Genomic DNA, 20,481 nt, shown 5'->3' with positions numbered 1-20,481 from the left:
AGGATCGTACGATCCTACCGATCCTACTACGATTTTAGGCGATCCTGCTACCCATCAGTCTTTGTAACGTTCTATACAAAGTCATCTCCAAGATTCTAGCTAACAGACTCAAACCAGTTCTTGACCTTTGCATCTGCAAAAATCAATCTGCGTTTATCCCCAACAGGCAGATATTGGACAACATTATTATATCACACGAATGCCTTCATTTCCTTAAAAACAAGAGACAAGGCAAGGACGGATTTACTGCTTTAAAAATAGACATGTCCAAGGCTTATGATAGGGTTGAATGGGGATATCTGAAAGCTGTGATGGAGAAGATGGGGTTCAACCAGGTGTGGGTGGAATGGATAATGAGCTGTATCAATTCAGTCTCTTATTCTTTCAATATCAATGGGGAAATCAAGGGATATGTGATGCCATCTAGAGGGATCAGACAAGGTGACCCCTTGTCACCTTACCTCTTCTTGCTGTGTTCAGAAGGACTATCTAATTTACTAAGGAAAGCAGCAGGTCAAGGGCTGTTAAGTGGACTTCAGATCAGCAAATATGGACCAGCCATTACCCACCTATTCTTTGCAGATGACACATTAATCTTCTGTAAAGCTGTAAGGGAAGAAGCAAGGAAGTTGAAGGAAATACTGGAGCAGTATGAGAGAGGATCTGGGCAGGTGATTAATTTGGAAAAATCTTCCATTTGTTTCAGTAAGAATACTAAGGAGAGGGACAAGGAGGAGACATGTAGGCCTCTTGCAGGGGTAAGGGTAGTGAATCAAGGCAAATATCTAGGCCTCCCCATGGTGATTACAAGAACAAAAAGCCAGATTTTTGGATTCATAAAGGACAGTATCAAAGCTAAACTAAGCAGCTGGAAGAATAAATTCTTAAGTGCAGCAGGAAAGGAGGTTATGTTAAAGGCTGTCATTATGGCAATGCCAACCTACACTATGTCTTGCTTCAAACTACCAACTAAGTTGTGTAAGGAAATTACAGGGTTGATGGCTAAATACTGGTGGGGGGACTCAGAAGGGAAAGCTAAGGTGCACTGGTGTTCATGGACAAAAATGATGAAGGCAAAATTGGATGGAGGACTGGGGTTTAGAAATCTGCAGTGTTTCAACATAGCATTATTGGGAAAACAGATTTGGAGACTCCTAAGAAACCCAAACCTGCTCGTAAGCAGAATGCTCAAAGCTAAATATTACCCCAAGACATCCATATTACAAGGTGAATGCCCCAAATATTCTTCCTGGTTCTGGCAAAGCATTATGTCTGCGAGGGATGTAGTGAAGAAAGGAACACTGAAGAGAGTTGGATCAGGAAAGAGTATCAAGATCTGGAAAGACCAATGGATCCCAAATAGTCCTAATGGGGTACCTACCACAAGGAAACCAAACGATTGGGAGGAAGGCACAGTAGATGAGCTGATTACCAACTTCAGGTGGAACAGAAATAAAATATTCAGAGCATTTAATAAAGAAGATGCTGAGAACATTCTGAAGGTTCCTATCAGTTTGTCAAGAGTGGGTGACAGGCACTTTTGGATCCATAGTCAACAAGGGGAGTACTCAGTTAAGTCTTGTTATCAAGTGCTGCTAAAGGAAGAAAAAAGCAAGGAACTGGCTGTAAGAGGGGAATCCGGCTCTAGCTTTGATGATTCTAACACACAGATGTGGAAGTCTTTATGGGGGCTGAACATCAAACATAAGATAAAACTGTTCATATAGAGGTGTATAACCAATACTCTAACAGCCAGGGAGACAATATTCAGAAGAACAAGACAAGGATCACCATTTTGTCTAAGATGTGGGGATAAGGTGGAAACAGTTGAACACATTTTGTTTCACTGCACTCAGGCTCAACAGGTTTGGAAGTTAGCTCCTGTGCAATGGGATGGAATCCAGAATCTAACAGGATGCTTCAAACAATGGTGGGCAACTTTAGTACAAGCCAAGGCTAGGAGAGAAGGAAAGCAGCACATAGCTCTGACGGCAAACATTCTCTGGCAACTATGGAAAGACAGGAATGAGCTGGAATTCGAAGGGAAGGAAAGAGAAGGAGTAAGAGTAGTTCATAAGGCTAACTCAGAGTGGCTGGAGTTTGAGGAGGCTAGTAGTGGAAAGGAAGACAGAAGCACACCAGAAACAGAGGCAGCTAATTCAAGTCTGGAGGAGGAAGGATTGGAGGTTAATGGAATAACAGAAGTCCAGGTTGTGACAAATAAGGAAGGGGAGGGTCATAAGTTAGGAATAGGAATGGTGGCTCAGCAGGAAGGTGGACGAAGCATAGTGGAGTGGGCGCTAGTAGACAGGAGCTCATCAGAGACTATCCAAGATGAAGCCATAGGAGTAAGATTGGCTCTTATAAAAGCAAGTCAGCTGAGATGGCCAAGGATCAAAGTTGTCACTGCCAACAAAAGGCTTACCTCCTTACTAAAAAATGGGACAGGAGATCATCCAAATATGGTCACGCTGGTGGAAGATATTCTAGCATTAGCTAAGCTATTTCAAGTGTGCTCCTTTGTTGTAAGGGATATTAGTAATATGAATTTATGTAATCAGATTAGTCTTTATGCTCTAAGCATATGTATGGATGAGGAGAGAACCTTTGTTCCTCCTTAAGTGTCATGGTACACTTGGTACAGTTAGTCGAGCCGTTGCTCAAATATTGTAAAGTCTCAAATTTCTATGAAATATCATCTATCGTTTCCGAAAAAAAAAAAAATACAGAGATTAATATGATTTGCGACTCTGAATACGATCCGGATCGATTTTGGTTATGATTTGCGATTCTGAATACGATCCGGAACGATTTTGGTTATCCAGATCGTAGGATCGTACGATCCGGATCGCAATTTTGACAACTATGTTTTAGCCTACTGATAATTCTTCCTTTTATACTCTCTGATTGATGGTGAAAGTTTTATTATTATGTTCCCTTCGTTCAAAGATTAGCGTGCTGCTCGACTTCCTTCACGGAGTACTCGCGTGCGTTTTGTCAAAATAAAGAATAAGAAGAAATTTATTATTGTTAATATTATTAAATGCCGAAATAATATTGTTAATATTATAAATGTGCTTCTTTCAACACATCACATCTTTTATTATATTTCCGTGGCAACTTTTTCTTTCTTGCTTTTATGCATTTTGCAAGTGAAAACTGGACTAGGGATGGATGGAATGAAGCAGAGTCGTCGGGCCAGAAAACGCCGCACCACCAGCATTGAAAGCTCAGGTCTCCACCACTTACTGAAGGACAATAGCAACGCGAGAAGACCAAGGGTGCTTCTCAGCTTGTGACTTGTGATTAACTGTTTTTCATACCATTAGGGAAAGTAAAGACGGTCCAACGCCTAAAACTAAAAGGTTACCACAATATCTTTCATCCTCCAGAAGTCGGATATCTTGATGCAGCAGTCACAGTATTCGGTTGCCAGCTTAAAGAAGGCATAGAATCAATGCAAACCAATCTATACATTTAATTTAATAGCTGAAGATAACTAGTCATTGTCTTAGTCAAGATCCAAAAATTCTCAACTACTTGAGAGCTTAGAACCTTCTGTTCTTATAATGATAAAAGTACTCCTGTCCCGAATAGAAGACAGGAGATGCCCCTTACACATGACCAAAAGGCAGAAATCATGCATGATTTGGCCCTGTTATACTACATCGTGGCAAGGGAGACAGCCATCATAGGTAAATTCAGGAACAACATTCAATTGTTTTCAGCAATAAAATTGCTTTAGAGATCAGAGAGTAAAGTCAAAAATCAGCCACAACCAACAATAACTGAACAACAACAAAATAATTGTAAAATCTCATGTCAAATGCTTAATATTATAATACAAGTAGTTTCTCAGAAATTTAAGCATTCCATAAGAAAGATAAAAGCTCGAACGATAACCATCATGACAAATACTGAAGATGTTCAGGTCATACAAAGCTACTTCAAAAATGTAACAACCTTGACTCAATCTAATTACGTATGGGAAGAAACTTCTTAAATCTGTTGAATTTCATAATAGCTAGCCCAAACAAGAAAGATTATGCGTTGTCTGCAGCTTGAACAACCAACCCAAATGGAAATACTTCACTTCGGTTGCAGAGCTGTAACAAATGTAACTCAAGCTTACCATACACTTTGAGCTTAATCGTAATAAAAGGAGTTACAGAAATACTACTCTCGGTGATCAAAGGTCAAACTAATACGTGTTGCCTATCAACCAATAACTTCATTAATACATCAACTGCAGCAGAATCAGGTTGCAGAGCGGAACCTCTAGAAGTTGTTATGCTGCTAGCATTGAAAATGGAAAAATCCTGAACAAAAAGCGTAATATGCAAATCAGTACCCATTAAAAAGTTCCAAATATCCAAGCACTTTACAACATGTAATTGTAAATTCAAATTATTCTGAAAGCCAGGAAGAAAATAATATCTATAATGAGTTTAATGAACACCCTGAACTCTTAAATATGCCACACTGCGTGCACCTTCACTACTCCTACTACCATGACATGGAAAGTGGGTGTACAGGAGATAGAGACCATCTTTATTAAAATTCAAATGACAGCCCTAACCCCACCTCCATGATGCCCCATGGCAATTGAGCTTCACACAAAATATAATGATTCCAATGTGCTTCCTGAGACACCATTTAGAATACCACTTACAAGTTACAAGGTAGTATGTCCTCCTGAATTTTCAGTCAAAAAAATGGATAGTTCTTAAATCCAAATGAAAGTAACTTGAAATCTGTCTAACTATATTCCTATTATGGTCAGGAAAAATTTGACCAGATCAAAGTATATGGCCATAGCATCTCCACTATCCATTTGCCTTCTTATTAAGTTATTAGACATCTCCACTATCCATTTGCCTTCTTTGGCCATCCTAATTAACAACACGAAAACTTTATCAAGCCCAACTGCAACTGAAACAAGTTTGAGTTATGAAAGCAGGCAGAACTCTGTGTGACTGCAATTCAGGTGATAGACTCCAGACAATGCACGCAACAAAATCCATACTTTTATTCATCATATGGCTAAAACCTATTTATCCACGAAAAAAGCTGGACAAGACCGTACAAAAACAGCAAAGATAGCATCATTCTACAAATGCCTGAATGACAAGTTCAGAATCTATATCAAACGAGATCCTGAAATATGAAAGCAGCCAGTTTTGCCAACAAATTCAGTTATTGAGACACCCAATTCATCATAATGGAATATAAGCACTTAAATTCCCGAATCATAAGAACAAAGTACCAATAGCTTAAACTCTGTCCAAGCTTAATCGAATAAGCATGAATGCAAAAGCAGTTACCTCACTCCATCGTGACTTTAGCCCCAACCTGCTTCAACTTCTCGACAATCTTCTCAGCCTCCTCTTTGGTTACTCCCTTTTTCAACAATGTGGGCGCCTTCTCCACCAAATCCTTAGCTTCCTTCAATCCCAAATCAGTGCACGCTCTCACTTCCTTAATAATCTTGATCTTCGCCCCAGAATCAAATCCGCCCTCCAGTTTCAAATCAAACGCCGTCTTTTCCTTCTTCTCCTCAGCCGCGGCAGCCGGCCCACCACCTTTCCCCTTTGCTCCTCCTACTCCGGCACCACTAAACCCCATTCCGGGCATCATAACCGCCATCACCGGCATCTCCTCAATCCCCAATTTCTGTCTCAACACCTCCGTCAAGTCCGAAACCTCAAGCAACGTCAGTCCCGAAAGTTCATCTACAATTGCGGACACATTAGCCGGCGGTGCAGGCGGCGGCTTTGGTTGCTCAGCTACGGTCGTGAAGTTCGAGAATCTGGGACTCAAAATCGGGGGTTTTGGGACGTGGGTTTTCGTGTAATTAAATTGTAAGCACCGGAGAGATTGAGAAATGAGCCGGCAATAAAAATGCCTCATTGTTAGAGCAATCTATTATGGGGAGTGAAGAAATCACAGATTACGGAAGCATGGCTTTAAAATTGCTAAATTGCAGTGAGTTTAGAAGCAGCTCGAGTGAGGACTGCGGAGGGAGGGCTAATCCCACCAGCGGAGAAAATTTTTGTGGGTTTAAGGTTTGGGATTTAGGAAGGATGTTTGGGCCTTGCTTTCTCGGACTGAGAGGCAGGCTTTACATTTTAGCATCAATAGCTATTTCTTTTCTTTTTATTTGTCAATGGTTTTGTCTTTTACTATTTACTAATTACTACTACTACTACTACTTGTTTTGAAAATTACGGTGTGTATTTGACGTGAATGTGTTTGAATTGTAAATTTATTTTAAATAATATTTTATTTATATTATTAATATATTTTTTAATATATTTTATATTTTTTATACATCACATTATAAAAAATATTACAGTAATTATTTTAAATAATACTCTATTCAAACACACTCATTTATGTATTTGAATACCCAAATAATAGTAAAAAATGATTTATTTATATTACAAATATAATTTTTAATATATTATTTTATTTTATTAATTAATTTTTTATTTCATATATATTACATTATAAAAAAAAGAGTAGTATTATATTTATTCTAAATAATATTTTAAATAATCCCTTATGCAAACACGCCAGGCTGCAGGCACGAGACTCGTACTGCCTGCGCTGGCGCAAAAACGTGTCTCGTCTGGTGCTGTGTGTTACTGCAAATGGTACCTCTGGTAGTTGTATATTACTGGCGGTAGCAACAGCATATGATTATTGCTTGCTGTATTTTCTCTTTTAGATTTTCTCCGTCGAACTTGAAAGCCTTGAGAGAGGCCCTGAAGGCATAGAGAAATTAGGAATGGCTGGCCCTGGTAAGAGAGGAAGAAAACGAAAAGAAGTATTAATTCAAGAAAGCCTTCAGGCTGCTGCAGGTGGTGGTGGTGGTGGACTACACCAAATGCAACTGGATGACCCCTTCCTACCTTCATTTCCTCCTCGTCAGGTTGTTTCAAAATCCACATTCTCTATCTACTGCTTTTCTTAATTTTTTTTTAACAGCATAATTTGCTGGTGTTCTTGCTTTTCCATTCAAGCAATGGCTTTCTGGGGTTTGTTATGATCGTGTAATCTCTTTGATTACCAGGCTTTGCATTGCCCCTTTGATAGTTATTCATTGAACCTTTTAGTAGTACGAATCAGACCATTTGGTCCTTCATCTTGAATTTCGTGGAGAAATAACTTCTATTTTTGGTTTCTATATTCTGCAAAGATTTCAACTTTCGTGGAACTTCAATGGTTTTAACCAGTGATAAATAGTTCCGCTGCAACATTGCGCTTCAATCTTAATGGTTTTGCACAGGATTTCTTGCTTTAGTGTTGCAATGTCATAGTATTTCTGGAATTTTATCTTCTCATACCTGATAAAGAGGATCAAGTATGTTGCTTTACTCTTTTTTTTTTTTTTTTACACAAAAAGATACAGACTAAAAGAAGCAGATGATGCTATTATTCCCTTGCAGTGGGACTATTTAACATCCCTAAGACTATTAGTTGTAGGTTGTTAAGCATATTCAGAAAGCTATTATCCCCTTTCCACAGTAATCCTAAGTTGGCTATGTGTTTAAAAGCTTTAGACTTGATTGCACCCCCCACCCCCCCCCCCCCCCCCCCCCCCCCCCCCCCAAAAAAAACCCAAAAAAAAAGAAAAAAAGGATATTTTTTTCATTGAACCTGAGTATATAAAATAGATACTGAAGCTTCTGTATTACTATAGACAAGGTTGTGCAGTTTCTTGTCTTGGCTTAAGAGCTTTAGCTTGACATGTCTATACAGGACACAGCAATTTTCCCTGCAAAGCGTTAGTATATGAATTATATTTTAAAGGTTTTGTATTACTATAGACAAACTTGTTCAGTTCCTTGTCTTGGCTATTTATATAAGAGCTTTAAATTTGTTGATATGTCTATATAGGACACAGTGATTCTGCCTGCAAAGCATAGGTATCCAACTCGAGGTTCATCTGCAGTCCCTCATGAATGTGCTAGTTCCACGGCTTCTCTCACTTTTCCACTTCGACACCAAATTGGAACTCCCAAGCAATCTTATGTCACAGCAAAGAGGGTTTTGCTAGAGGCAAACAATACATTGTATCCAGCTGGTGGAGATGTAAAAGCTTTAGAAAAATGCAGTTCAGAACTCCCTCATCAAATTCAGGTAATGCGAAATTAGGCCTTCAGCCTTGTCTGTCCTCGTAACTTCTGTAAATTGTTAAGATTCTAATAACAATTGATTTATTCACTTGATTGCCTCATTGATTTCATTTCATATGTAAATCTGGAAGCATTCAGTAATCAGACCTTATGATGGTGTTATGGTGTACAGGTCTCTACTTTTCCAGCTACCTCATTAAGTCACTCAAGTACCAGTGCTGAAATTGGTAAAAGCATGAAAAATGCTGGAAGTTCTGCTTCAACCAAAGAATGGTGTGCTCCAATCAGCAGCGGGGACAGGCTAGATGTGGAAAAGTTTACTGCAAATCTCCTTTCGCAAACTGAAAGACCTGAAAATTTCCTTCCACTTGTTCCGCTCATTAATGAGCGGAACTCAACTGAAAAAAATTTGCACATGACTGGTGCCAATTTGGGATCAAATGCTATCCATGAAGTACCAGAGAAGATTGCAACAAGCAGCCATACTAAAAAAAATAGCCAGTTAAGCAGATGTCCAAGTTTTAACCTTTCTGAGATGGCTCATATGTCCAATGATGATTTTCTTGATAATGAGGGGGTCGAGTCAGCAATTGATCCTGCTTTGGTGACAGTACATCAGTATAGAGTGAACCAAGAAGTCGCACCCCTACTTAGGGCTATCTTTGCAAAATATGGTGACATTGCTAAAAACTCCATTCTGGAGTCTCCAAAAACCCGTGGAATCTTCCTTGAAATGGTCTGTGGTATCTACCAAAAGCTCGAAAACTCTGCATTTCTTGATATTACATCTTTTGAGCTCAATAACTTGCTTCATCTAATTCATGATCTTGAGTGCATGAAGCTGGATGTCAAGTGGCTCCATCAGAAGATAGATGAAATTTCTTATGCTAAACATATACTTGGGGACTATTTTAGCCTGAAGAAAGAAAGGACTAGAAACTTTGAGTTGATTGCAAGAAAGGAGGAAGAGCTGGGTGTCTTACAACAGAAGATCTTTTTGGAAAAAGTTGAGCTGGAAGCAATGAAGAACAAGGCTGAGGAGATCGATAAAAAGGTTGTGGATCTGAAGGAGAAAGCAAGTGGATTCTGCCGAAAGTCTCTTGTGCATGGACTCCTGTAGTTCAGCTTTGCTCGTTACTAGGCTGTTTAAACTATTATTGAACTTGATTTGTAAAAAAAGTTTAATGACACCTTTGCTGTAGATAGACTTTTAACTTTTTACCATGTTGAGCTCCATGCAGCATTTCTAGCTCTAGACTAGTTAGAAATTAACGAATTGCTGAAGTCAATTTGTTAAAATCTACTGGTAGATACTCCTATGGGAAGTTTAAATCAAGTTTGCTGATTAAAGTTTCTGACCTTGATCTTTGATGGTGAAGTTTTTCTTTTACTGTTGGAAAAGTCGAATTTTCTCATTTCATCTTACTGCTAGTAGCAATGTGAAACCAGGGTCTTTTGACCTGTTATCCAGGCGCTCTCCACCAAATTGCAGCATTTTGGTTTTTGTGCGTGTCTAATATTGCCTTCCTAGCTGGATTATATATATATAGCAGATGCCAAGGTTCGGTTTTCCTCGACTTCCCTACTTATCTGTCGATGTTTTGTTCCACATTATCTTCGCTGGAAATAGTATATGGTTGCATTAGAATCCAAATTAATTATAGTCTTCCAATCTCGAAAGCTACATAACTCTATTTTGTCACGGTTACATCAAATTTTCGTACAATAACTAGATAACTAGAAAGAACATCCAAGAGTTCGATGCAGGATGATGCAGAAGCAGTTAGACTGGTCCTAATGAAAGCAATCGGAAAAAACTGGAGGAAAGTTAAAGTAGGGATAAGCAACAAAGCTTTAATCAAAGCCCTCCAGCAAAGAAACTGCCCTGAAGTTCGATGTGTGGCATTAATGGAGGACATCCATTCCCTTAGCTCTGTGTTCTTAAAGTGCTCTTTCTTTTGCACAAGAAATGACAATATGAATAGAAGTATCTTGGTGCCCATGCATTAGGCATTATCCAAGATGAAGAGTACGTTCCGACCAAAAAAAATGTCCCTGGGCTCGTATTTGCCCTTGGAGGCATTAGGCAAAGTTCTAACATGTGAATCCAGAGTTCAAGTTTTGATTATCCGCCACGGGTAAGTTCAAAGTGCCCAATTTGAGATGATAGTTGTCAGGTACCCGAAGAAACGAAAACTTGGAAAATGCAAAAGAGGAAAAAGCATTGAAATTCATTCAGGACAACAACAAATTGCGGCCAAAGCTCCATGAAAATTAATACAAGCTGAAATAAATAAGTAGCGGAAGATGAGAGCGGATAGGATGATCCCGTGCTGACTGCTGAGGTGTTCCCGGCCGCTGAGAGGAGAATTAGGTGGATGCTGACTGCTTGAGTGACAGAAAGATTAGGACATGCCGTTTTTTGGCAGCTATGACTACGTAGTCTTAAGACTAAGAGTTGACCGTCCTGCAGTTCTTGCGGATCTCACCCTTGGAACCTGTCAAAGGTGAAATGTTTGCCATCTTGAGCATGGACTTGGGGAATTGCTCAAAGAAGAGTTGGTTATTCTGGGCGTATTGTTTCACCAACTGTAGTGATACAGCACTCTTGGTCACAAGAACCTGGTCAGAATTTAATAGGCCCTTTGAAGCCAGCAAGTTCTTGAAGTAGCTGTTATCGAATTTTGTTGGGGTGACAAAGTCCAAGACAAACAGGTTTTGGTCACCACCCGATCTTGGGCACCTGGTCCGCAATTGGTTCGCGTATGCCTGATTTAAGGTGAAATCAGGCTGCCCATTTCCTGATTGATTGTAAAGCCTTTGCCTGAAGCTGGTACATCTTGAATTCCCGATTGTGTGGCTTCCTGCAGGACAATCAGAGCACTTCATATATGAAAGCCCCCATACTTTTTTTTGGGTTCCCTTTTTGAAATTTTCAAACGGAAAGGGATAATTAAGTGGGAGTTAACTTATTATGATCATTATCTAGTGGCATCTACCGGCTTTCAAGTGAAGTTTATATTATTGTTTGTGTGTACTGTGCCAGCTTGGTATATTACCAGATAATGCTACAAGATCAACAATGTCAAGCCCTTGAAGCTTAAACTTGGTAAGAATAGTCTGAAATGTGTTATTTGGGGCAGGAATGTTGCTGTTGGATCCGCTCAAACTGGCACCTCTGGAGTCTCTTCTTCCCAATGGTACCTCCCAGCTTGGTCCACCAGACTGCATAATGCATTTACCATCAGCTCTCCTGAAAGTGATGCAGTAATTATAACTTCATTTGCTAGTAAGAACTTGATACTTGCCAAAACAGTGGAATCTCTAGCAGCAAGAGCCAGGAGATCAGCACAAGAGACAGTATGAGGACATTCCTTCTCCAATGCAGACTTAATTTCATCAATGACTTCGAATCCACGGGCTGAATTCCTGTTTGGATTCGACATCTTCTCGCTGATTATGGCTCCACTGCTATCGAGGAGTAGTGATGCATCACATCCCTTATTATAAAGGGGAGAACAGAAACAGGAAGAAGAATTGGTTAGTCAAGTGTATTAATCACTGAATAAGCGATAAGTAGGTGTGCTGCTGAAGATGAGTAAATGAGTTTGCATGCACAAACCTTGACAAAACAGTCATGGAAATGGAGCCTAATCAATGAAGCAGCCATACGGGCTTCTCTGGCAACGGCCTTCGCAACGATGGAATACACAATTTCTTTAGCTTTTGGGCAAGTCCGGTCATAGAACTGAGGATACAGGTAGCCTCCGCTTGTCATACCACACAAGCAAAGCGGTGCAAAAGCTAGCATAGCTGCAATAATCAGAAAGCTCATGGGCCGAGTCATTTTCGTTAACTCTCTGTTGTTACTCTTGGAGACCAAAGGTTGAAGACTTCTACAAGGACGCTTAGATTGTGTAGAGAGTTCGTTTTATGTCAAGGTTTGTGATGGATGATATGGTTATTTATAGAACAAACTTCAAAAGAAAAGAGAAAAAAAAAATGAAGAAGAAACGAAATTTGGAGACAGAATCATGGAGTTGGTGGAATTTTAGTTAGGCTTAGTACTCGTTCATGTGATGGTTTAGTGAAGCAATAATCTTTTGGAATAGCACGATTAATTTGCTGTCTAATTTTAACACATGGAAATGAATTGACGTAGACATTGTCGGACAGCTTTACCGCATCAGATTTCCAGTTTCACTGCCATCGCAGTACAGATTGCTGATATCGGCCCTCTACTCTAGCCTGCGTGCTACCTGACCACCCTAAAAGTCATTCCTATCCGTTATGTGTGTTTGTGTGGTCCAATCAATCTGACTTTTTTTTTTTACGTCTCCAGTAGAATATTTGTCTTGCAATCATGCACCAATAATTGCAACTAAAGGTTAAAATTATTGAATTGTAAATAAGTGTTCATCCAGGAAGTGATTTTCTGGCTGAAAGTGATAGGATAGGATAGGAATTTAGTTCGTCGTTAGCTATGGGCTTAAAAAGTAATACTATGTTGAAATATTTGGAAAAAACGATGATGTATTTTCTTGATTCTCTTACAAGAATGAAGTAATCCTCGAATTAAGGGCAGAAACATCATTGGGATTTCGTTGGCAAGAAAATGTTTTGGAGAGGTTAAATATTTGAGAGTTGATTCGGTCAACCAACCGCACGCATTGTTTGTTTTTGCTCCCGGTTTGAAGCTACTATAAACGTGAGAAGATGACAAACAGCAGGCATTGAGAAAAACGGAGTGGGAGTAGAAGTACCTGCTCTGTTGACGAAATGTATTGGATGGTTCAAAAAAATCATTATTGGCTGGTTCCCCTAACAGATTGTGTCGGTGTCCATTAATTATTCATTCTTGACTGCTGAAATGAGCTGGAATAAAAAAGAGATTGCAAATAATTTATCTTTGTACAGGCACATGGAGCTTGGCAAGGAAAACAGAGACTAAATTTTAATGTGAAATTGCGTGTTTGATTTTCATTATTTGGTGTGGCGGGATTCAAATTCAGCGGCATAAAGAAGTAAAGGTAGCTGGGGATCCATGCCCATCCTTGTGTTGTACGTATGCGGGCAATCTTTACCATGGGTTCATGCACACACGTTCCCATCGATTTGGACGCGTAAAAGTGTCATTGATATTGGAAATGTTCCTTTGCTGCTGGGCTCCTCGAGAATCAAGAATGGAGGAGCGGTCCTAAACAGGAGGTCAGAATATTAGGTTTAGAGGTGGCAATTTGGATTGAAATCCATTTATCCATCCATATAATCCATAATTAAATGGATTTGGATTATCCCATTTATAGTATTGATTTTAAATGGTTGATCAAAGTAAAACCATTAAATTAAATGAATTATCCATGAAAACCATATATATCCATTTACTTAAAAATCAAATAAAATTGAAGTTTTGGGGGATAGAGAATTGGGTGTCAACTGTGACCGGATTGAGGTGGGTGAGATGCTCCAAGTTGCTCTACTTTGCACTCAATACCTCCCCCGCCCACCGGCCTAAGATGTCGGATGTGGATCGAATGCTTGAAGGAGAGGGCCTAGCAGAAAAATGGGCAGCCTCCCATAATTATACAAATCAAAGCACAAACCAATTGCTCCAATGAATAAATAATATTTAAATGGATAATTAATTTTTATTTAATCCATTTAGATCCATCCATTTATTAAATGGATTGGATAAATTTCATCCACCATCCGTTAAGTCAAAACCAATTATTGCCACCTCTAATTAGGTTAATGATCCAGTAAAGGATATGAATATGGGTGGGGTAGGAGAAGTGCCGCTCTAATTTGTCTGACATATCAATTAAATCCAAACACACTCGTTACATTACATTTAGTAGTAGTATAAAAAAGAGGCACAGGGAGACGAAAAAGAGATGGCTAATCCTCTATTTTGGCGTTTGTCGCATGGCTTAGTTAAATCAAATGAATCATCACCCTCAGACAAAGAAAGTGGAGAATGCCGGCCAATAATAACGTATCCTTCACATTGAAGTTTGACCGTCTGAGAAGGGATCAAAATCCTAGTCTCTTTTCGAGTTGTTGCTCCCGGTTTATTGAGTTTGTGACCTAGGAGGAAGACCCGGTATTTTTGGAATGCAGCATGAATTTCTCTCTGAAAAGGGCAAAACTTTCCCTGTGAACCAGTATGCAAAATTGTTCCAAAAAGCTGAAGCGTGCGAGTTTAAATTGTCCCATATCTATTGTCTCTACTTCTCGTTGTTCCTTGAGGATGGTTTTCCCATGAAGCCTGACTTATGAAGGGATCATTAACATCCGCTGGTCGACGTATATTGGAATGCCCTGCTCCGCTGACCTGTGACATTTACAAAAAAACAGAGAGTTGCCTGTGGGTGTACTGGTATTTGACCTTTGCAATTTGAATATAAGGGGAGGGAAGTATGAAATTTTGGACCATGGACAGAACAGCTTGATCAACAAACCAATCCAAGAGTAGTTACTGAAAGATGTTAAGTAAGACTTGCGGTTTCCAAACATGCAGCTAAAATTGTCATTCCGGGCAAAGCATCAAGTCCATGCTACACATGATGCATATTAAGTAAATAAGTATAAAGAATGTATCAAATCCACAGACACAGATCCGAAAGAAGAAGAACTTTTTCCCTAAGATACCTGGTTTTCTACTCGTGTCTTATAGACAAACCCTCCGACACAGAACAATGTTGAGAGAACAATGAATCTGCATCAACCCGACATATTCAAATATCAATTGGAAGAGAACAGCAGGGTTATGCAAAAAAGGATCTATTCCCATTTGTACACCCTTCAACAAAATTAAAAAAAAAAAAAAAAAAATCACTAAGTAATGCATATTTGAAAGTAAAATTATAGTATAGAACACAAAACTCTGGGAAAAGGCACCAAAATGGAAAAAGTAAAATAAATTTCGGTAGTATTTGCCTCAGTCAGACTTTTAGAATCAAATAACAAGCACTAAAAAGGTAGCTAAGCATACATGCACGACAGTATCCCGAATATAGCCCATCCACTGGTAGCATCCACACCTTCACTTTGCCCATATTCTGCAATATTGAACAGTTGTGAATCAGGTGTTATAGCTACTGTACACGAAAGTACTACTCCGGAAAACATAAACCAGCAATACAATTATCATTTTGAAATTAAACAAAGAGTTTGACTTGCAAGTACTGGAATATGGAATATACTTTATAATCGAGAAACAAAATATTCAGAAATGAAACCAAATAGCTGAAGAGGGAAAGGAAACAGATGAAGTTGTAATTGCAAACAGTTCAATAAGAAATGCAAGAAAAAGAACATACACAAGCATGTGCCATATGGTCATATATCAATTGCATAAACATGAAAAATGCATGGTTGTGTATTGGTACATGTCTATACTCAAATCGTCTGAGCTATGCTCATAAACATGCATGTATGATGTCCCCATGATATATACCACAGGTTTTTGCTAGAGTAAACAGAATAGGATCGTAATTCTCTATTGGGATGGTGACTTCAACTTCATATGGCACATCACGAGCCTCCGTGCCTGAAAAATGCAAAGTAGAAGTTTAGAGGAACAAGAGTAGAGCTCAAATTGTTATGCAGATACTGTGCATGAATCTCTGCTTGACTTAATGGAAATAAAAGATGCTATTATAATGTATACATGTCCAATCTATGGTTAAAACGGTGGGTGATAGTGTTGTTGGTGCACCACCAGTTGCTCCTGAACCTGAAAGCTTAATTTCCAAGCCTTGCTCCGGGAAAACCTAGAAGATTGGAAATCATACCAAATTTCAAAACCATTCTGTTGAAACACATCCACGTACATCAGCATAAATTTAATTACCTTAATTGTTGGTTTTTGCACTAAATGAGATTGAGAAGCAACTGCTGTCATGTAAAGGGCTACATGAGTTTGTTCTGTGCTCAAGCTGCAATAAAACAAGGAAAACAATGGAGTGATTGATGTAAGCACCTGATCTAGTTACATTTCTTAGATTGGTAAGAAAGTTGGTCATAGTGTGGAGCACTTCACAGTGGCCAAGACATTAATTCGGAATCTTGTCAAAGCCAAATTCTCTACTTTCCTAAAGTTGAAAGAAAAGAACAATGCCACAAGGGTAGCTTAACTCTTTATATCTCAAGTATCCAATATTTAGCCAGTAACAGCCACCCAACATGGTTGTCCTTAGAAATCAATTCTATGGATGATAATATAGCCTTCAATGCTCTTTCTTGTTTCTCATTGAGATACAGAAGTCATTGAAGCCCATACTATGAATTAATCCTCAAAGAGCAGCACTATGTAAGATTAATCACCAAAAGTGATGTCTCTACCCAAACATCCCTACAACATGTATAAACCACACCAATCACCTCATTTATACCCCAATAATATGCTAATAGATGCTAGATCCTACGGCTTTGTATGGCTAACAAATTTTTCCAAAAAATTTTTCGCTTGCATCATAGACACATTTCCCAATCTACCTTTTTATATTCCCAACCACCTTTTTATCTCACATACATTACATCACAAAAAGTGCTACAGTAATTATTCCAAATAATTATTTGGCAAAATACTCTATCATACAAATCCGTAGATAGACATTGTACCCCTATACAATCATCTATTTTTCACAACATAAGTCTGATAAGGAAGGAGATTAAATTTAGCTAACAATAGATACCTAACTTCATGTAAAACAACCACCAGTGTGGCAAGAAGAAGTTGAAGTATGATAGATCCAGATTTGCAAAGGAAACATATGACCAAGTTAAAAATTTTATACTTTCTGGACTTATTTCCTTTACGATCACTGCAGACTGCAGAATAATGAAAAAAGAGATAGCAAATGGCAAAAGCTGAAAAATCAGTACCTGAATTCGCTGTGAGCCTTTTCAAAACCTAATTGAGTCATGCCATTGTACACCTAAGGATTCCATACATCAATTACTCAAAGTTGAAATATTATTCACTTGTCACTGAGAATAAGAGAAACTTCTTACAATCTCCCATGAACGTGGATGAAAACCAACTGTATAGCCTTCAAATACTCGTGCTCCCGGTTTCTCGCATGGAATGGCAAGTTCAACAAGAGCACTGCCTTAACAGAAACAGCTATGTATAATGCATGTAAAGCCAACAAATGGAAAAGCTAAATAGCAGGAGATCATGAGAAAAACCTGCAATTTGACTCATACGTCACATCACATATGCATCCAAGACCACCTGAGATAAATTTTAGAAAATTTATAAACCACAGGAAACTCTAAATATAAAACTCAAGGGCTGCAATCCATAAACATATTATTCTGCTAACACTATGCATCTCTCCATTTTCTCTTTGCAGCAGGGTTTAATGCAGTTACACATCAGCACACAATAGAAAATAAAAGCATCACTAAAACAAGCTATCATCCATTCTGCAACAAGTCATTAGCAGCCTTGGGAAGAAAACAAAAATAGATGAACAAAATCCATAGCCATAACATGATAGTCTAGAAGTACACCATGGTCCAGCTTTCATAGGAATCAACTTAGGAGAAAAGGAAAACGAATAAACAGAAAAAAAATCCTCAAATATTGGTTATCTTGAATCTGGCAAAGATATTCACTGAAGTTTATACCTCATGTGCATTAAGTGCTGATTTATGTAGTGTAAGTTATGATGTATGATAGTTTGCAGAAGGTACTGAAATCTTTATAGAGTAGTAACAAGTAAAATGAATATGCTAGAAAGGTAGTCTTCTGGGAATATCTTTATAGCACCGTGGTAAGACCATTTCTGAAACCCGTTCAAGGCAAAAAGACTCTTCATGTTGACAACATTAGCAAATTTAATGTATGCTAAGGTACAACCAAATAGAACGACTCTGTCAAGAATGCGCTAACTTTCTTAACATGCAATATTTCAGTACCTTTACATTGCCCATTTGGGCAACTTCCGCATATGATGCTGACCTGAAAAATTTACAAGAACAAACTTTTAAAACGTTCCTTAAGAGCAGTTGGCATGCTATTAAAACTGAAATTTTAAAGAATGCAATCAAAGTTACAAAAACACATTGTAACTAATAATTGTATCAATGGATCTGACCTGTGCTGTGCGTCCCAATTTATCAAAACTTTGCTCACAGCTCGTTAAGTCACCATTATAATATTGCTGAATGTTCAGAAGAGCAAAGCAAATCAGAACACATTCACTATCCACAAAGGCTATGCACACATAATGACTGTATACAGTGAGAAAAAACTTTAAATTTGCTTATGTTAGTCCAATTCCACATCTAGGATTTCATCAGCAAGGCATACTGGATAGGCTAATCTACCTATCTTGGTAATCATACATAATGAGTTAAATGAGATGGATCAATTGCAGCACAACTAAGCGAACAAGTGTAAGGACTATTCAGGCAACTGTGGACTGTATTTATGACCTCAGACAGGAGATTTGAGAACTAGAACCAAACAAACAGTCACCTATTCCAGCTTAAGAGATAAACTGTTAAGAACCTGGGTCAGCAATCACAGCTTACTTGAACAAACTTAAAATTTCCAGAAGCAGCAACAAACTGATTTAACTTGTCAAATCTGCCAAAATCCACATATCCCTGCCGGTTTACAGTCACAAGTACAATAATCAAATTCAGTTCAGCCATTTCTGCAGCATCAGATATGCAAGCAAATAAGCATACATAGAATAGCAAACAAAAGGGTCCAATTCAATTATCGACCCTGAAATATTAACTGTCTAATTATTGCTCTCATAGTTAGACAAATAAGATAAGTTCAATAGTACCGCTTGTGATCTAGTCTCGACATCTTTACAAAATCTCACGACCAAGTCAGCTTCCTGCATATATTTGGAACCATTAGATATCTAGCCCTTCAGATTATGACCTATATATGCATCATATAGCAGAGCAAAGCTTAGAACAAATTACCTTCCCATCATACTGAAAAGGGTATCCGATCCAGCTGCTCTACTCATCACTTGAGAGAAAACAAATAGTGCACGGAAAGCTTCATGACGTAATTACTCCAAATAATTACTTAAGGTAATCATACGTTAATGGGAATTAATAATGAGAGATAACAAGATTTAAAGTGGGCAACTTTATTTAATATAACAGGATACAAAATCATAAATGCGACTGGAATTGTCTAGGGCATAGCAATTGGTACTTGGTACAACCACTGAAACAGCTTCCAGAGCATGAAAGACCACTGCTGAACAAAACCCAAAAGGCAAAAAGGACGACAAAAGTATGAGTTATTACAAATACTCAAAACCAGAGGAAAAAACCAATAATGCTTCGAGATTAGAAGAAACTTTTGCAACAAAATGTTGATTTAGAGCTGCTATTAAATGATTACCTCCGATTACAGCGATTAATAAATGACGCATAGAGTTAGCAGAAGCTGTTGATGGGTTTGTCATGGTCATTACTCATTAGTCAGCTCAGCTGCTGCTTCTTCTCCTTCGTCTCGGACAAACCAGAGACGCCTGTCCGGTTCCAGCCAAGGCGTATAACCCCCCTAGAACGATGCATCAGATAACCTCCTGACAATCAAAATGACTATACTGCCCAAACTTTTTATTTTTTGGTTTGACCAGGCTTTATTATTTCTTTCTAAATAAGTGAATGAAGATCAACTAACGAATCTATGCATAAACACAAGCAAATAGTTGTAATAGTAGCTGTTGTCTATTTTGGTGTTCAAGAAAATGTGATATATTATTTATATATACATTGGCAAGTAAACAATTTTTTAAACAATTTTTAAAACTTTTTATGATGTTAGGATTAAGAAAATTTACAATTGACCAAAATTTTTTTGTCACACGTGTTAGTTTGAAGAACTACTTTATAACAATTCTGTCCAATAACATCTATAACAATTCTACTAAAACGGTTTAGTAATTTGTATCCAAATATTTTTGATGGAATATTATTTATTAAAAAACACTATAGCATGTTTGTAGTATGATATACATTAAATAAAAAATCATTGGAATGATAAATAAATAATTAGAGGTTATATTTATAACATAATCAAAAAAAATTTAAAAAATAATGACCAATTCATATAAATTAATCGTTATTTAAAAGGAAAAAAAGATTGGATGTGAGAGATGAAAGTTGATAAAACTATTATGATGCTAATTACAAGTATCAATTAATAAGGAACATCTACTCGAAAAAAGAGTAAACAAATTTACTACATAACAATCACTATAATAAAAAATAAAAAGTCAACCAATGTAACTTTTGAACAAATATATAGTATCGTAGACTTGTTCGTGGTTGAATTTATTTTAATTAA

General features: G+C 38.0%; 4 protein-coding genes across 10 annotated transcripts; 1 reads left to right on the top strand and 3 right to left on the bottom strand.

Moving 5' to 3' along the window:
• Positions 1 to 3,804: 3,804 nt before the first annotated feature.
• On the bottom strand, positions 3,805 to 6,069 carry LOC113698044 (uncharacterized). The gene is made up of 2 exons (XM_027217710.2): positions 5,325 to 6,069; positions 3,805 to 4,319 (listed from the first exon to the last, which is right to left on the bottom strand). Exon 1 carries the CDS (start codon positions 5,908 to 5,910, stop codon positions 5,326 to 5,328), a length of 585 nt encoding a protein of 194 aa, XP_027073511.1. The 5' UTR covers positions 5,911 to 6,069; the 3' UTR covers positions 3,805 to 4,319; position 5,325.
• A 516-nt stretch (positions 6,070 to 6,585) lies between these two features.
• On the top strand, positions 6,586 to 9,505 carry LOC113698332 (uncharacterized). The gene is made up of 3 exons (XM_027218116.2): positions 6,586 to 6,934; positions 7,903 to 8,145; positions 8,314 to 9,505. Exons 1-3 carry the CDS (start codon positions 6,791 to 6,793, stop codon positions 9,259 to 9,261), a joined length of 1,335 nt encoding a protein of 444 aa, XP_027073917.2. The 5' UTR covers positions 6,586 to 6,790; the 3' UTR covers positions 9,262 to 9,505.
• Positions 9,506 to 10,346: 841 nt separating this feature from the next.
• On the bottom strand, positions 10,347 to 12,124 carry LOC113699344 (peroxidase 72). The gene is made up of 4 exons (XM_027219640.2): positions 11,764 to 12,124; positions 11,450 to 11,641; positions 11,201 to 11,366; positions 10,347 to 11,005 (listed from the first exon to the last, which is right to left on the bottom strand). Exons 1-4 carry the CDS (start codon positions 11,986 to 11,988, stop codon positions 10,593 to 10,595), a joined length of 996 nt encoding a protein of 331 aa, XP_027075441.1. The 5' UTR covers positions 11,989 to 12,124; the 3' UTR covers positions 10,347 to 10,592.
• Positions 12,125 to 13,934: 1,810 nt separating this feature from the next.
• LOC140003914 (uncharacterized) lies at positions 13,935 to 19,745 on the bottom strand. Of its 7 annotated transcripts, none has more exons than XM_072057450.1 (17): positions 19,531 to 19,738; positions 19,292 to 19,383; positions 19,098 to 19,136; positions 18,953 to 19,006; positions 18,690 to 18,764; positions 18,251 to 18,316; positions 18,072 to 18,114; positions 17,337 to 17,382; positions 17,160 to 17,253; positions 17,031 to 17,083; positions 15,997 to 16,081; positions 15,814 to 15,916; positions 15,601 to 15,693; positions 15,136 to 15,202; positions 14,793 to 14,859; positions 14,645 to 14,698; positions 13,935 to 14,475 (listed from the first exon to the last, which is right to left on the bottom strand). In XM_072057450.1, exons 1-17 carry the CDS (start codon positions 19,598 to 19,600, stop codon positions 14,344 to 14,346), a joined length of 1,233 nt encoding a protein of 410 aa, XP_071913551.1. In that variant the 5' UTR covers positions 19,601 to 19,738; the 3' UTR covers positions 13,935 to 14,343. The 7 variants fall into 7 exon arrangements, with proteins under 7 accessions (XP_071913551.1, XP_071913552.1, XP_071913553.1 ...); XM_072057451.1 differs by having other exon boundaries at positions 19,292 to 19,380; positions 19,531 to 19,736; XM_072057452.1 differs by lacking the exon at positions 14,645 to 14,698 and having other exon boundaries at positions 19,531 to 19,744.
• Between the last annotated feature and the right edge of the window lie 736 nt (positions 19,746 to 20,481).

The sequence above is a fragment of the Coffea arabica genome, chromosome 7c (assembly GCF_036785885.1).
Source record: "Coffea arabica cultivar ET-39 chromosome 7c, Coffea Arabica ET-39 HiFi, whole genome shotgun sequence".
NCBI classification, from domain to species: Eukaryota; Viridiplantae; Streptophyta; class Magnoliopsida; order Gentianales; family Rubiaceae; genus Coffea; species Coffea arabica.
The sequence above is the reverse complement of the archived record's forward strand: the minus strand, read 5'-3'. Positions and strand labels throughout refer to the sequence as shown.

Coding starts and splice junctions, on each gene's coding strand:
- LOC113698044 (XM_027217710.2), bottom strand. CDS start 5,910: ATGAGGCATTTTTATTGCCGGCTCATTTCTCAATCTCTCCGGTGCTTA.
- LOC113699344 (XM_027219640.2), bottom strand. CDS start 11,988: ATGACTCGGCCCATGAGCTTTCTGATTATTGCAGCTATGCTAGCTTTT. Junction 11,642..11,763: donor TCCATGACTGTTTTGTCAAG/GTTTGTGCATGC, acceptor CTTTATAATAAG/GGATGTGATGCATCACTACT. Junction 11,006..11,200: donor TGATCTTGTAGCATTATCTG/GTAATATACCAA, acceptor ATTGTCCTGCAG/GAAGCCACACAATCGGGAAT.
- LOC113698332 (XM_027218116.2), top strand. CDS start 6,791: ATGGCTGGCCCTGGTAAGAGAGGAAGAAAACGAAAAGAAGTATTAATT. Junction 6,935..7,902: donor CTTCATTTCCTCCTCGTCAG/GTTGTTTCAAAA, acceptor ATGTCTATATAG/GACACAGTGATTCTGCCTGC. Junction 8,146..8,313: donor AACTCCCTCATCAAATTCAG/GTAATGCGAAAT, acceptor TATGGTGTACAG/GTCTCTACTTTTCCAGCTAC.
- LOC140003914 (XM_072057450.1), bottom strand. CDS start 19,600: ATGACCATGACAAACCCATCAACAGCTTCTGCTAACTCTATGCGTCAT. Junction 18,765..18,952: donor TCGAGACTAGATCACAAGCG/GTACTATTGAAC, acceptor GTAAACCGGCAG/GGATATGTGGATTTTGGCAG. Junction 17,084..17,159: donor ATCCACGTTCATGGGAGATT/GTAAGAAGTTTC, acceptor TGGAATCCTTAG/GTGTACAATGGCATGACTCA.